A 13192-nucleotide genomic window follows, 5' to 3' on the forward strand; every position below is an offset into this window, starting at 1 on the left:
TTATAACTTATGTGACTTAGAAGAGGCTGTACTTGAAGACCCGCAGGCCTTAACGAGCTGCCCTGACTCCAGGTCCCTTTTACTGTTGGCGTTTCCATGAGCCCTGGGGTGGAGGTCCAGGACTTCAATGGGTGTGGTAGGGCAGGGTCCCACCTCCCTGCCTCACAGACTTCACAGACCAAGGTACTGAGAACACTGTGAGATTCCACCTTGACCCCCGGGATGAAGGGTCTCAGCCTTGTCCCCGACTTTTAGACAGTTCTAGAGAGAGCAGGTTAAACATCATCTACCAACAAAGTAAGTCATAGGCATAGCTTTGAATAATATAAAATGCTCCAAGTTTTGTTTAAATATTTTTATTTAAATATTTCTGTCTAGGATTTCTAGATACTAGAGCTAGGAAAGGAGTTCCCCAGAGTGTCAAGGCTGGGAGTGATATGAGAACCTTCTAGTCTAATCTTTTTTTTTTTTGCATTAATTTATTTTAATTGGAGGCTAATTACTTTGCAATATTGTAGTGGTTTTTCTAAACATTGACATGAATCAGCCATGGGTGTACATGTGTTCCCCATCCTGAACCCCCCTCCCACCTTCCTCCCCATCCCATCCCTCAGGGTCATCCCAGTGCACCAGTCCTAAGCACCCTGTCTCATGCATCGAATGCGGATTGGCTATCTGTTTCACATATGATAATATACATGTTTCAATGCTATTCTTTCAAATCATCCCACCCTTGCCTTCTCCCACAGAGTCCAAAAGTCTGTTCTTTACATCTGTGTCTCTTTTGCTGTCTCACTTACAGGGTCATTGTTACCATCTAGTCTAATCTTATGTTACTGATGAGGCCTGAGGATGTGGGGGTTGGTTCTCACTGTGGCCCCTTTGAAAGTATTGCATTCCCCCAGGCGCTGTAAGAAGCCTGGCACCACATAGAAACAGTAACGACACTGCATACCTAAGGAGGGCGATTGAGGTGGAGGTCGGTGGCACCCCAGTTGGTCTCTGTAAGACCCCATTCATCCCTCCCACAGCCCCCAGCCTGCAAGGGGACTGAGCCTAGAACAGGAAGTGCTCAGAACCTTCTTTGAGGTTGCCATGGTGCCCACAAAGACCCGAGGAAACCAAAGGCTGGCTCCCCTGCCAAAACTCCTTGCCCTCAGGAAGAAAACAGTGAGCCCCGAGTGTCATGAGCACTGCGAGCATTCAGCCCCAGAAGGTGAAGGGCCATCAGCTGTCCTGTCGCTCAGAGACCGACGTAACAAGAGTGCCTCCGCTCCGCTAGCTCCCCCGTCAGCACACCCGCGGCAGACAAGGAGCCTCAGGACGGCAGGTACCGCTGACACTTCCATCCGTGTTGGAGACACAGGACGTCCCGAGTGGCGCGCACTACTTGGACGCGGTTCCATGTGGCCAGCTGGCGGAGGAGGGCTTCGGGGGGTCTGGGCTGGGAGGCAGGAGGGGTCTGAGAGCTGAGGCGCCCTTGCAGGTAGCTCCTGCCGATTAGAGTGACCCAGGAACTGACCCTCAAAACCCTTTAAGGCGGTGGTCCCAGCCTCTTTGGCATTAAGGACCAGTTTCGTGGAAGACAGTTTTTCCATGGACTGGGGTGGAGGGGGCGGTGGTTTGGGGATGATTCAAGCACATTCCACTCACTGTGCACTTAATTTCTTTTTTAAAAAGATGTTTTATTTTGTATTGCTGATTAACAGACAGTGTTGTGATAGTTTCAGATAAACAGGGAAGGCACTCAGCCATACAGATACATGTATCCATTCTTTCCCAACTCTACTCCCCATCCAGGCTGCCAAATAACATTGAATAGAGTTCCCTGGGTTAAACAGTAGGGCCTTGTTGGTTATCCATTTTAAATACAGCAGTGTGTATGTGACCTTCCCAAACTCCCCATCTCTTCCCTGCTATCCTTCCCCCCGATCTGCACTTTATTTCCAATCTAATGCTCCAGGACAGTGCTGGTCAACATACACTGTCCAGATGTAACTGTTAATATCACCACTTTTAGTGCCCTGATCTGAATGACAAATTACATGATCAGTCCACATATAGGCCTCCACTGGTTCCCATCACCTGGGTAAAGAGTGGAAAACCATGGATTAGCTCCTGTTTTGCTTTCTCTGAGTCACTTTCCCAGCATAATAGCAGAGAATCATCTTTCTACTAATGTGCCTTCAAAAATCAGATTTTCACTTGATTTGATCACTCACCCACATTTGAGGCTTGCTCACTCCTTTTGTGTCAAAATAAAGATTCTTTGGGCCAATCTCCTCCATAATGTTTTGAAGAGACCCTTTGGAAGTTTTTGGAAAATTTAAAATTCACCTCTTTCACTTTCCAGGTGCTTCTCTTTTGTGCAGTCTCCAGGATCCTTCATGAAAATGCTGAATCCGGTAAGCAGCTCAGTTTCACGGGAGGGCAGGCAACGGTGAGGAACAGAAGCACCTGGTGACAGGCGTACCGCCGGGTTCCCCCAGGGGGGTCCCACACCCCCAGGGACCTCAGGCTTTATTGGCTGACTGCTGGTGGCGGGGGGTGGGGGGCGTGTGTTTGAAGCCCCACTGTCAGAGACCACTGTTCACACTTCAGCAGGGCTGTATCTAGATTCAGAGTCCACAATCACCCACCATATTTCCAGCACTATACTAAAGCAGAGTTCCCAAACTTTTATCATTTCAACAGTGTCTTCATCCTCATGGTTCATCATCACCTTCACCCTCATTATCATTGGCCTTATTCCCATTTAACCTATGAGACCCAAGAGGCTGAAAAGAGTAAATACTTTGCCCAAGGTCACACAACTAGTCCATGGCAAAAACAAGACTTGAACTTAGATCCTCCATTCTGTGGTCCATTGCCTCCCCACCACCTTGCTGGTCCCTGGGGTGGCTTAGAATCAATTTCACCCATTCCTATGGGTCTTTTATGGTGCACTTGTCCTGGGTAAGTTTCCTTGAGCCACCACATCTGAGGTTTCACATCCATGCAGTATTGGACTGCTTTCTTAAGGAAACTGCTGAATCCTAGGACCTCAAGATGTCGTCTAAGGAAAAGTCGCTGCCCAGTGACACAGCTGTTCCAATCCTGGGTTGATACCCAAAGAACTGAAAACAGGTGTTCAAACAGAAATGCATACATGAATGTTCAGAGCACTCTTGCCAGTAGCCAGAAGGTTGTCTCTTGCCAGTAGCCAGAAGGTTGTAACAGTCCAAGTATCATTCTATCAGCTGATGAACGGATAAACCAACTGTGGTCTGTCCACACGATGGAATGTCATTCAGCCATCAAAAGGAGTGAAATTCTGGCACATGGATGAACCTTGAAATATGCAGAGGCAAAGAAGCCAGACATAAAAGGCCACTATTATAGGATTCCATTTATATAAAATGTCAAGAAATCCATAGAGACAGAACGCAGATGAGAGGTTTCCAGGGATTGGGTGGGGAGGGGGAGTAGGAGTGATGGCTTGATAAGTAGAAAGCCTCCTTTTGGAGTAATGACATGTTCTGAACTAGATAGCCATCGTGAGTGAAAGTCACTCAGTCGTGTCCGACTCTTTGCGAACCCATGGACATTCATAGAATCCTCCAGGCCAGAATACAGGAGTGGGTAGCCTTTCCCCTCTCCAGGGGATCTTCCCAACCCAGGGATCGAACCCAGGTCTCCCGCATTGCAGGCAGATTGTTTACGACGTGAGCCACAGTTCATTCAGTTCAGTTCAGTTGCTCAGTCATGTCTAACTCTGCGACGCTATGGGCTGCCGCACACCAGGCTTCCCTATCCATCACCAACTCCCGGAGTTAGCTCAAACTCATAACCATTGAGTCAGTGATCCCATCCAAGCATCTCATCCTCTGTCATTCCCTTCTCCTTCTGCCTTCAATCTTTCCCAACATGAGGGTCTTTTCCAGTGAGTCAGTTCTTTGCATCAGGTGGCCAAAGTATTGGAGCTTCAGCTTCAGCTTCAGCATTAAAAAAAAAGAAGTACACATTTTGTGTATTTTAGTGCGATTAAAAAAATAGTAATAATCCCTGCCCCAGGTCTCCTAAATTTGGTACCTTTCTCCCTGGCACCTCATTTCCAGATGCTAAATTCCAGATAACTTTGTGACTTAAAGTCTCTGTTTCCTCAACGCAATAGATTTGCCTTGAGAAAGTGACTCTGGAGAAATATTGGCCAGCTTTGAAAATTAACTTTGAAAATTAAATTAAAATTTGTCTTAAATTTCCTTTCTGCTGTGCAGTTTGGAAAATCTGGTATTTATGAGAGGCTTAAAAAAAAAGACGTTCTCTCTCTCTTTGCTTCCCCAGCAGCAGAAACCCCGGCTGGAACGCCGAATCGTTGGCTCAACCAACCGGTGGCGTTACCCCAGACAGCCTTTCTCGGGGGACTTGCTGGGGCTCTCCCAGATGTGCAAGGCTGCCAACATAGACTTTGATGAAGTTCTGAAGAACCCAGACAGGTAGGGAGCTCAAAGGCCCACGGCAGGGTGAACTGCCCTTCTGGGAAGGGCACAGCACTTGGGTCCCACTGGTTGGGCAGGTAGGCTGTCCTGGGTATTTGCAAAAAGGCTGCCTTTGGGAGCATCCCTTAAGGATGGACAGGGTCAGGGTGACAACTTCCTCTGACAACGTCTGTGGGTGGTGATAACAAGTCCAGAGAGACGGAGAATTTTTTTTCCCTAGATTTTCCTTTGTACTGGGAACTTGGGACCCTAAGAGGATTCTCAGTTTATCAATTGGTTTGTTGACACACACAGTGAGATGGCCCAGCTCAGAGTCTGAACCCCCCGCCCCCACCCCCAGGAACATGCATGGGGAGCAGGGGGAGAAGCAGGCTCCCTGGTCCCTCCCAGAGTGTTCTAAGCAGATGGCTGGGAGCATCACTTCTCCAGGTTACAAGTTCTTTGCTGCCTCTCCTGGGGAAGCAGAGCTGGACCCCTTTGCCGAAGGAACACTTCATTTCCTTGGCCCTTTGGACCTGCCTGGCTGCCTCTGCCTCCTTGGACCGGCGGCATCTGCCTTGTGAGCGCTGTCTGATCTACCTGAGCGTGGGCTGTGTCTGGCCCAGAAGAGCTCCTGGTTCCGCGCTGAGCGAGCAGCCACGTCTTCCCTTTCTAGACCCGCCAGCCAGCCTGTCTCTGTTGCCCCACAGACGATGGTGCTGCACATGTGAATAAACCGAAACCCATCTGGCTTTGGTCTCCAAATTCTCGGATAATCCCAGCTTTAAAAGAAAAAAAAAAAGTTGAGTGCTATGAGTTGCTATTTTTGGCACTGGCTACTCATGGCCTTAAAAAATTTTGAATTTATTTTATATTTTATTTGGTTAGAGCCCTGAAGAAATCTTAGGGTTTTTTGCCAAAGTCCATTGTGTTCCTTAGCGCCAGGGCCAGGAGCTGGAGCTGGGCCTGGGAATATAGGCAAACGGATCCAGAAACCCGAGGAGGTGTTTGGGCCACAGTGGCAGAGGTCTTTAGGACTCGGTTTGCGAAATTGCTAAGCTAAGCTGGGAGTGGTGGCCTGGGGGGCGATGGCCGTCGGTGCCGGGATTTAGGACTGTTGTGCTAGGCTAAGATGCTTCAGTCGTGTCCAACTCTGCAGCCCTATGGACTGCAGCCCACCAGGCTCCCCTGTCTATCGGATTCTCCAGGACAAGAATACTGGAGTGGATTGCCATGCCCTCCTCCAGGGGATGCTCCCAACCCAAGGGATCGAACCCACATCTCTTATGTCGTCTGCATTGACAGGCAGGTTCTTTATCACTAGCATCACCAAAGTAGTCTTATTTAACAGGGTTGAAATTACTTCTCCTCCATTCACTGTTTCTGTGACCTTCAGCCAGTGGCTTAACCTCCCTGAGCTTCAGTTTCCTCATCTGTGAAATGGTGATAATTTCATCTCCCTTGAAGAGTTGTAGATTTAAGGCTTCCCTGGTGGCTCAGATGGTAAAGAATCCACCTGCAGCAGGAGATGTGAGTTCGATCCCTGGGTTGGGAAGATCCCCTGGAGAAGGGAATGGCAACCCACTCCAGTATTCTTGCCTGGAGAATTCCATGGACAGAGGAGCCTGGAGGGCTACAGTCCATGGGGTTGCAAAGAGTCAGACACAGCTGAATGACCAGCACACACACACACTTGAAGAGCAACCTGGAGGATTAAATCAGGGATCAGTGTTGTTCCTGGCAAATGAACAGAGATGTATCTTTATAGCCTGAGCAGCAGTTTTACGTACTAATCCTGGCCGTTCCATTTGGGGGAATGTCAGCCCTAGCCAATGACTGGCGTCCCACCTAGGTGATCACCTAGGCCCAGACCACCCAGGCGGTCAGTCCAAGTAGGCTCAGCTCAGTTGTGAATTTCATCTGCTCCATTAGCCCCGGGTTGTCCTCCCGAGACAGTGGGCTAGCCTGGAAATGTCCTTATCATGGTGACAGCAGAGGGTAAGAGGGCAAGTCCAGTGGCACCTGTGCTGTTCAAACCTTCAGCCACCTCATGTCTGCTAACATCCCACCAACCAAAGCAAGTCACACGATCAAAAATCAAAGTCAAGGGGCAGGAAAGACACTTTGGAGTCCTGCAGGAAAAGGCTGTGTAATTGGGGCCATGGGTGCAGTCCACTACAGTGTGGGAGGAACTGCTTTTCTTTAACAAACACAAAATTTCATCTTCTTTATTTTCGCACTGGGGATTTATTCCATGTGGTCATGGGAAACATAAACTTGGAGAGCCTAACAAAGATTTTGTTTAATTTCGGTAATAAAATAAAGGACTTATTCTGGTAACCCTTCTGCACGTTCAGACTTGTCAGCTAATAAGATCGATACGGGGAGGGTGGAGTCCTGAACTGTACTCAGGACAAAAACATACTTGGGCGCTTGCCCCCAAACCCTCGGGCCACCCCCACCAACAAGCCTGTTCTCGGTGCCGATGCTGTTATTGTTGCTTCTCCCTCTTGGGGGCGCTGTTGACTTTGACAGGCGCTGGACCAATCCATATTTCACTAGTTCTGTGAAGTGGGCCACTGGCAGTGGAAAGCTGAGTTAACTAGCTGCCAGCTTCACATTTATTTTAGATATGTAATTGTGCCTCCCATAGGTCAATGCCCTGGGTTCTGCCCAGCTGGCCAGTACTTGTGGTCGTGTCTGTGGGTTTCTGTGACGCAGTGAGCCTTTGGCTCCATCACTCAGAGATGCCAACGACTCCGTCTCTCTGACTCTTCTGGGTCTTCGTCATGCTTCCTTCCACTGGGACTGGGGTGTGGACTGTAGGGAGAAGGAGGCTGAGAGATGAGGAAATGCTCGCCTCCTTGCCAACAACCTAACCTCTTTGTGCCTTTGTTTCTTTATCTGCAAGTTGGGGATGCTCTCTTACAGAGTTGCCGTGGGAATTTATGTGACATAATTCACTGAGAGCTTAGAATGGAGTCTAGGGGATAAACACCCAATTAACACGTGTCATGCAGTGTCCCTGGGGTTCTTTGGTATTTATGGACACAACTAACATCTGAACCCAGAGAGCCAGGATGAAGAAGTACGGCTGAGGAAGGACCTCTCCTCGGAGGCTGAGAGCTTGGACACTAGGAAAAGGTGATCTTGCCTCATGTTTCCTCCCGTTCAGTGCCAAGTCCACTCTGACAATGGGAAGAGGTCACTAAGCGCCAAGAATATAAAGGGACCCGTTGGTTTTTATCAGAGAGCAGTTCTGGGAGAGGTGGACCAGAGACCATGATCCATGGGGTAACGCTGATCGGAGAGCTGAGTGTCTGCTCAGCACCAGATGTACCAAGAATCAGCCTCTTTATGCCCCTAGCGACCACCGCATGGTCCTCATTTCCCTCTTAGGAAGGAAAGCACTGAGACCCGGAGGCGGGTCCAAGGTCTGCATGACTCTTCCCGGTAAATTAAGTTGGAGTTTCGCATGTTGATGATCCCCTGGAGAAGGAAATGGCAACCCACTCCAGTATTCGTGCCTGGAGAATTCCAAGGACAGAGGAGCCTGGCGGGCCACAGTCCATGGGGTTGCAGAGAGTTGAACATGACTGGGCGACTAACATTCACTCCCTTTCATTTTTGCATTTTGAAGGTATCAGGTCAATAGCCCTTTGGGTGGTCTGCTGCAGGAAGTCTTTTTGTCCTGGAGAAACTTAATAGACTTTCCTCTTTTCTTCTCTCTCTCTTCTTAGTCTTTTATTGAATTTGTTAGAGCTTCCCTGGTAGCTCAGTTGGTAAAGAATCTGCCTGCAATACAGAAGACCCTGGTTTGATTCCTGGGTCGGGAAGATCCCCTGGAGAAAGGGTAGGCTACCCACTCCTATATTCTTGGGCTTCCCTGGTAAAGTTGGTAAAGAATCTACCTGCAATGCAGGAGACCTGGGTTTGATCCCTGGATTGGGAAGATCCCCTGGAAGAGGGCATAGTAACCCACTCCAATATCCTTACCTGGAGAATCCCCGTGGACAGAGGAGCCTGGCAGGCTACAGTCCATGGGGTAGCAAAAGAGTTGGACACAACTTAGTGACTTTCACTTCACTTCATTGAATGTTACAATATTGCTTCTGTTTTATGTTTTGGCTTTTTGGCCCCAAGGCATGTAGGATCTCAGCTCCCCGACCAGGGATCGAACCCACACCCCGGGTATTGGAAATCACAGTCTTAACCGCTGGACCACGAATGTGTCCCCTGCTGTTCCTCTCTTGTTTCTCCATCTTGGGAGTGAGCCCCAGACTTACATCCTGCTTCATCCCAGGCCACTTAGTCCCACAGAGCGAAGAGGACAACTCACAGATGCCATCTGTTCCATCAACTTTTCCAATGACCCTGAAATGAGCCTCAACTTTGGGAGCTGCAGAGCCTGTGGGATAAACGATCTATTTTGGCAAGCAGCCAAGACACCAGGAAAAGGCAGTGGGATTACCTCTGTTCCCTGGCGTCTCCTGGCTCAACCGATGACTCGGATGTTTGTTGAGGATAGTTGAGTCCATGGCCATTGCCCCATCATTTCCAAAATCTGTTGCTCCATTTTGAGATCACAGCCTGAACTCCTGACCTTAGCCAGCTATTGCCAGATGTGTGACCCTAGCCACTAGGGGCTTGGAGTCTGGCTTGGGTCAGTCCCCTTGCTCCTGTGGGATAAACAACTCCATCTCCCACTGCCTTCCTGAAACTGAGTCACTTGTAATCATCATTTCTGCTTGGAAATGGCAGCATGTGGTCAATATTATTCTGGACACAGGCTCCCCCACCCAAGCCCTCCTGCAAACACCCTTGTCCACAAAGATTTCTGGCATCATTGGAAAACAGCATGGCAAAGGTGACCCTGGCTGGATTGTGGTCAAGTGTCCCTTGGCTGGTTGGATTTCTTGGAATGACTGTCTTCAAGCTGTGAATGTGTGACTCCAGCTTTGTTGCCTTTCCTTGCTCAGTGGGACGAATATAGTGTTGAGGGGAAAGCATCTTATCTTTGTCATCACCCAGTCCTTGACATTATCAAGCACATCCATGATGGCTGTGCCTGGGCTGCAGCAGGAAATAAACGCCAACTTTGTCTCTAAAGGCTGCAGAGCCTAACCCAGAGGGCGCATGGGGAAATAGGTGACTAGAAGACCCTGCAGAAGCAGTTTTAACAGGGGGAAATCCCAGGACAGGCGGTGGGGAGGGCTTCCCACCCAGCCTCCCCAGAGGAAACAACCACTAAGCTTATCTGGAGGATGAGTGGGCATTCATCCACTGAAAAGGTGAGGGGGCTATGCGTCCACAAGATGGGAAGCAAGAGGTGGTGGGTTCTGGCTCTTGAGAAGGGCTGGAGCAGGCAGTGCAGGGAAATGAGGCTGCAGAGACAGGCAGAAGTTGGTTAGCCACACTAAGGAGGCTGGCTTGCCCCTGGGAGCAATGGGAGAGAAAGCAAAGGATTCTCAGCAGGAGAGAGGCAAGATCAGATTGGTGTTTCAGATGGTTTCTCAGGCTGCAGTGTGGGGTGTGCATCAGAGGGGACCACATGGATGCCTGGCGCCTGGCAGCAACTAGGGGGAGATACTGGTGACTTGGATGAAGGTCATAGCAACAAGGGCAAGGATTCATCCAAGGAGAGATGGATGAATTCAAAAGACTTCCCCTTAGATCTGGGCAGATGATCAGGTGAGACAACATTCAGGATACTGACTTGGGCAACTGGAGGCTGGTGGTGCCATGTCCTGGCAGAGGATCGGGGTTTGGCTCAGAGTGGATCCTTCTTTATTTTTTGGCCATGCTGCTTAGCTTACAGGATCTGTTCCATGACAAAAGCCGAGAATATTAGCCACTAGGCTCCGGAGGAACTCCCTTGGGTAGATTTTGAGTTTGATGGTGGACACTTTGGGGCATGCATGACCGTAACCAGAAGTATTGCTGAGTTAATTTCCCAGACATGTGAGGATTCCCAGAACCCTTTCTTCCTTTCTCCAGCAGCTATTTATTGAGCACCTGCTATATGCTAGGCTTTGTTTTAGACACTCACCCAAAGAGGTGTCATTCAGCAGCCAGATGCAACCTCACATTCCTCCGTGGTAAGAGCTGCTCACAAGCTGATAACAGGAATGAGTGATTTGAGCTGGTCATCAGACAGAGCTTACAGTTTCTCAGACTGGCAGACCCCTGGGGACCTGAGGAAACTGTCCCAATGGGAGAGATGTGATAAGTTTGGTTCAGGAATGCTTTAGGGATGCTTACACTGGAAAGATAACTTGTTGCAGATCAAGAAAAATGTCAGTGTTAACTCCTGGGTTTTTGTTTGTTTGTTTGTATTTTTTTTCTTGAGGTTATGGATTTCACAAATTCAGAAAATATTCCCCGAGAATTTGAAGAACAAGACCATCCAAAGCGGAGAGGCAGGTGAGTTCCTGTCACCACTGGATGCCCCAGAATGTTGCTAACCTCAGGGGCATCTTGTGGTCTCTGCGGAAGAAAACCAGTGGCCAGGTCAATTGTCTGGAAGTTTCTGTTCTTGCTGACTGCACAGTGTCCCATGTGTAACGTGTGCTAAGTCGCTTCAGTTGTGTCCGATTATTTCCAGCCCCATGGACTGCAGCCTGCCAGGCTCCTCTGTCCGTGGGATGTTCCAGGCAGAATCCTGGAGTGGGTTGCCATTTCCTGCTCCAGGGGATCTTCCTGACCCAAGGACGGAACCCACATCTCTTATGACTCCTGCATTGGCAGGCGGGTTCTTTACCACTACCATCCCTTGGAGAAGGGAAAGGCTACCCAGTCCAGTATTCTGGCCTGGAGAATCCCATGGACTGTATAGTCCATGCGGTAGCAAAGAGTTGGACATGACTGAGCGACTTTCACTTCAGTATTTCACCTGCGAATTCCCAACATGTAAATAGGTACCATAAAAATTATTTCCCAAATGCACAGTGAATGAAATCAAGCTTGGCAAACACATTTTCATATGCTAATGGCCGTGATGAATATAGACCTGCCAAGTTTAATAAGTAGACTTTGGATTGGAAGACGAAGCAGAGGCTCGTCCAGCCTGGGACAGCTGTTCTGGGTCCCTCTGGGCTCTAAGCAGTCATGACTTGGATGTCCACATCCATCCAAGAGGACTTATCAGCAGTAGGATGAGAAGTCAGACTGGGTCTGTCCAGCCGGGAAAGTCCCACTGAGCTCCATGAGGGGCCTGGACAGTCAACTCCTTGGTGGAGCTTTTATGGATAAACCCCACCCCACGGCATGGCCTTCTGAGGCCAAAGCCAGCCTCCCTCTCCAGTGGAGTCTCATCGATTTCTTTTTACCTTTCAGTTCTGGTTGATGGTGGGGTGGGAGGTGGGTGAGAAGTGCTGTGAGGCTGTCTCCAGACTCGGGAGAAAGAGTTCCGATGGGTTGTGTTGTCAGCCTTGCGTTGCCAGCCTGAAAGCAGAAGTGAGGTAGGGGGTGGGGGACATGCTTTATCTGCAGTCTTTATCTGCCCTTTCTCTGCAATCTTGTCTTGGGGGAAAGTTCCTTCTAATCCAGCAGAGCCAGACTGTCACCTAGGGTGACCCAAGATTTGAGATGAAAACCCAGGTCCTTGACTCTGAGCCATGAAGAACATCGTAAGGCTGGTGAATAACAATAATAGTAACAGAAGAGGAAACAGGCATCCAAGGTCACACAGTCAAAATAATAACAAAGCCAAGAAGTATACGGAGGTGGGGGCTGGTGAACCCCCGGTCCTGTCCGGCACTGGGATTTAGGGTTTGGAGGGATCACCCTGAGTGTGGCTCCCTTCCTCTCAGCTCTGTGCTAATGCAGGAGTGCAGCCTCTAACCCCCTTTACCCATAGCCTGTCTTGTCTCACCTGGCCGGGTATCCCTGGATCCTCCATCTGCCTTCCATCCAAATCTCTTCTTTTTTTTCTTTCTTTTTTATTTTTTTTATCATTTATGCCACCACAGAGAGCCCTCTTCACACTGTAAGCCCATGCTTACAAGCTTGGGCTTTCTGATGACCTCCATTCCCTTGAGGAAAGCAGTGGTGATGAGGACTCTGCTCTCTGGGGATATGGGCTTTTTTCTGTGATGCTGCTGCCTTTCTGGTGGGTAATAATTAGGCACTAATGGCCCAGCTTCCCTGGTGGCTCAGAGGTAAAGAATCTGCCTGTCATTGCAGAAGCCAAGAGCATGATCCTTGAGTTGGGAAGATCCCCTGGAGGAGGAGATGGGAACCCACCCCAGTATTCTTGCCTGGAGAATCTCTGGACAGAGGAGCCTGGCGGGCTGCAATCCATGGGGTCACACAAGAGTCAGACACGACTTAGCGAATAAACAATGAAAGCCCAGTACTTTTTCAACAGGGGACCAGGTAGCAATTTTGCTCCCCAGAGGACATTCGGCAATGTCTGGAGATGTCTGGGGTTGTCACAACTCTGGAGTGGGGCACTGGCCACTGACACCCAGTGGGTAGAGGCCAGAGGTGCTGCTGAACATCCTCCCGTGCTCAGGACAGCCCCAGCCCATCCCCTCCACACAGAGAAGTGAAAGTGAAAGTGTTAGTCGCTCAGTCGTGTCCGACTCTGCGACCCCCGTGGACTGTAGTCCACCAGGCTCCTCTGGCCCTGGAATTCTCCAGGCAAGATTACTGGAGTGAATTGCCATTCCCTTCTCCAGGGGATCTTTCCGATGCAGGGATCGAACCCAGGTCTCCTGCATTGCAGGAGGATG

General features: G+C 49.5%; 1 protein-coding gene across 1 annotated transcript in view; it reads left to right on the forward strand.

Annotated features, from left to right (window-relative positions):
- The first annotated feature begins 2387 nt into the window (after positions 1–2387).
- Positions 2388–13192, forward strand: part of BTBD16 (BTB domain containing 16) — a 50095-nt gene continuing 39290 nt past the window's right edge. Inside the window, exons 1-3 of the mRNA XM_065920143.1 lie at positions 2388–2405; positions 4327–4475; positions 10807–10880. Coding sequence (XP_065776215.1) covers positions 2388–2405; positions 4327–4475; positions 10807–10880 — 241 coding nt within the window. The remainder of the gene's footprint in view (positions 2406–4326; positions 4476–10806; positions 10881–13192) is intronic.

The sequence above is a fragment of the Muntiacus reevesi genome, chromosome 2 (assembly GCF_963930625.1).
Source record: "Muntiacus reevesi chromosome 2, mMunRee1.1, whole genome shotgun sequence".
In the NCBI taxonomy this organism is placed as follows: Eukaryota; Metazoa; Chordata; class Mammalia; order Artiodactyla; family Cervidae; genus Muntiacus; species Muntiacus reevesi.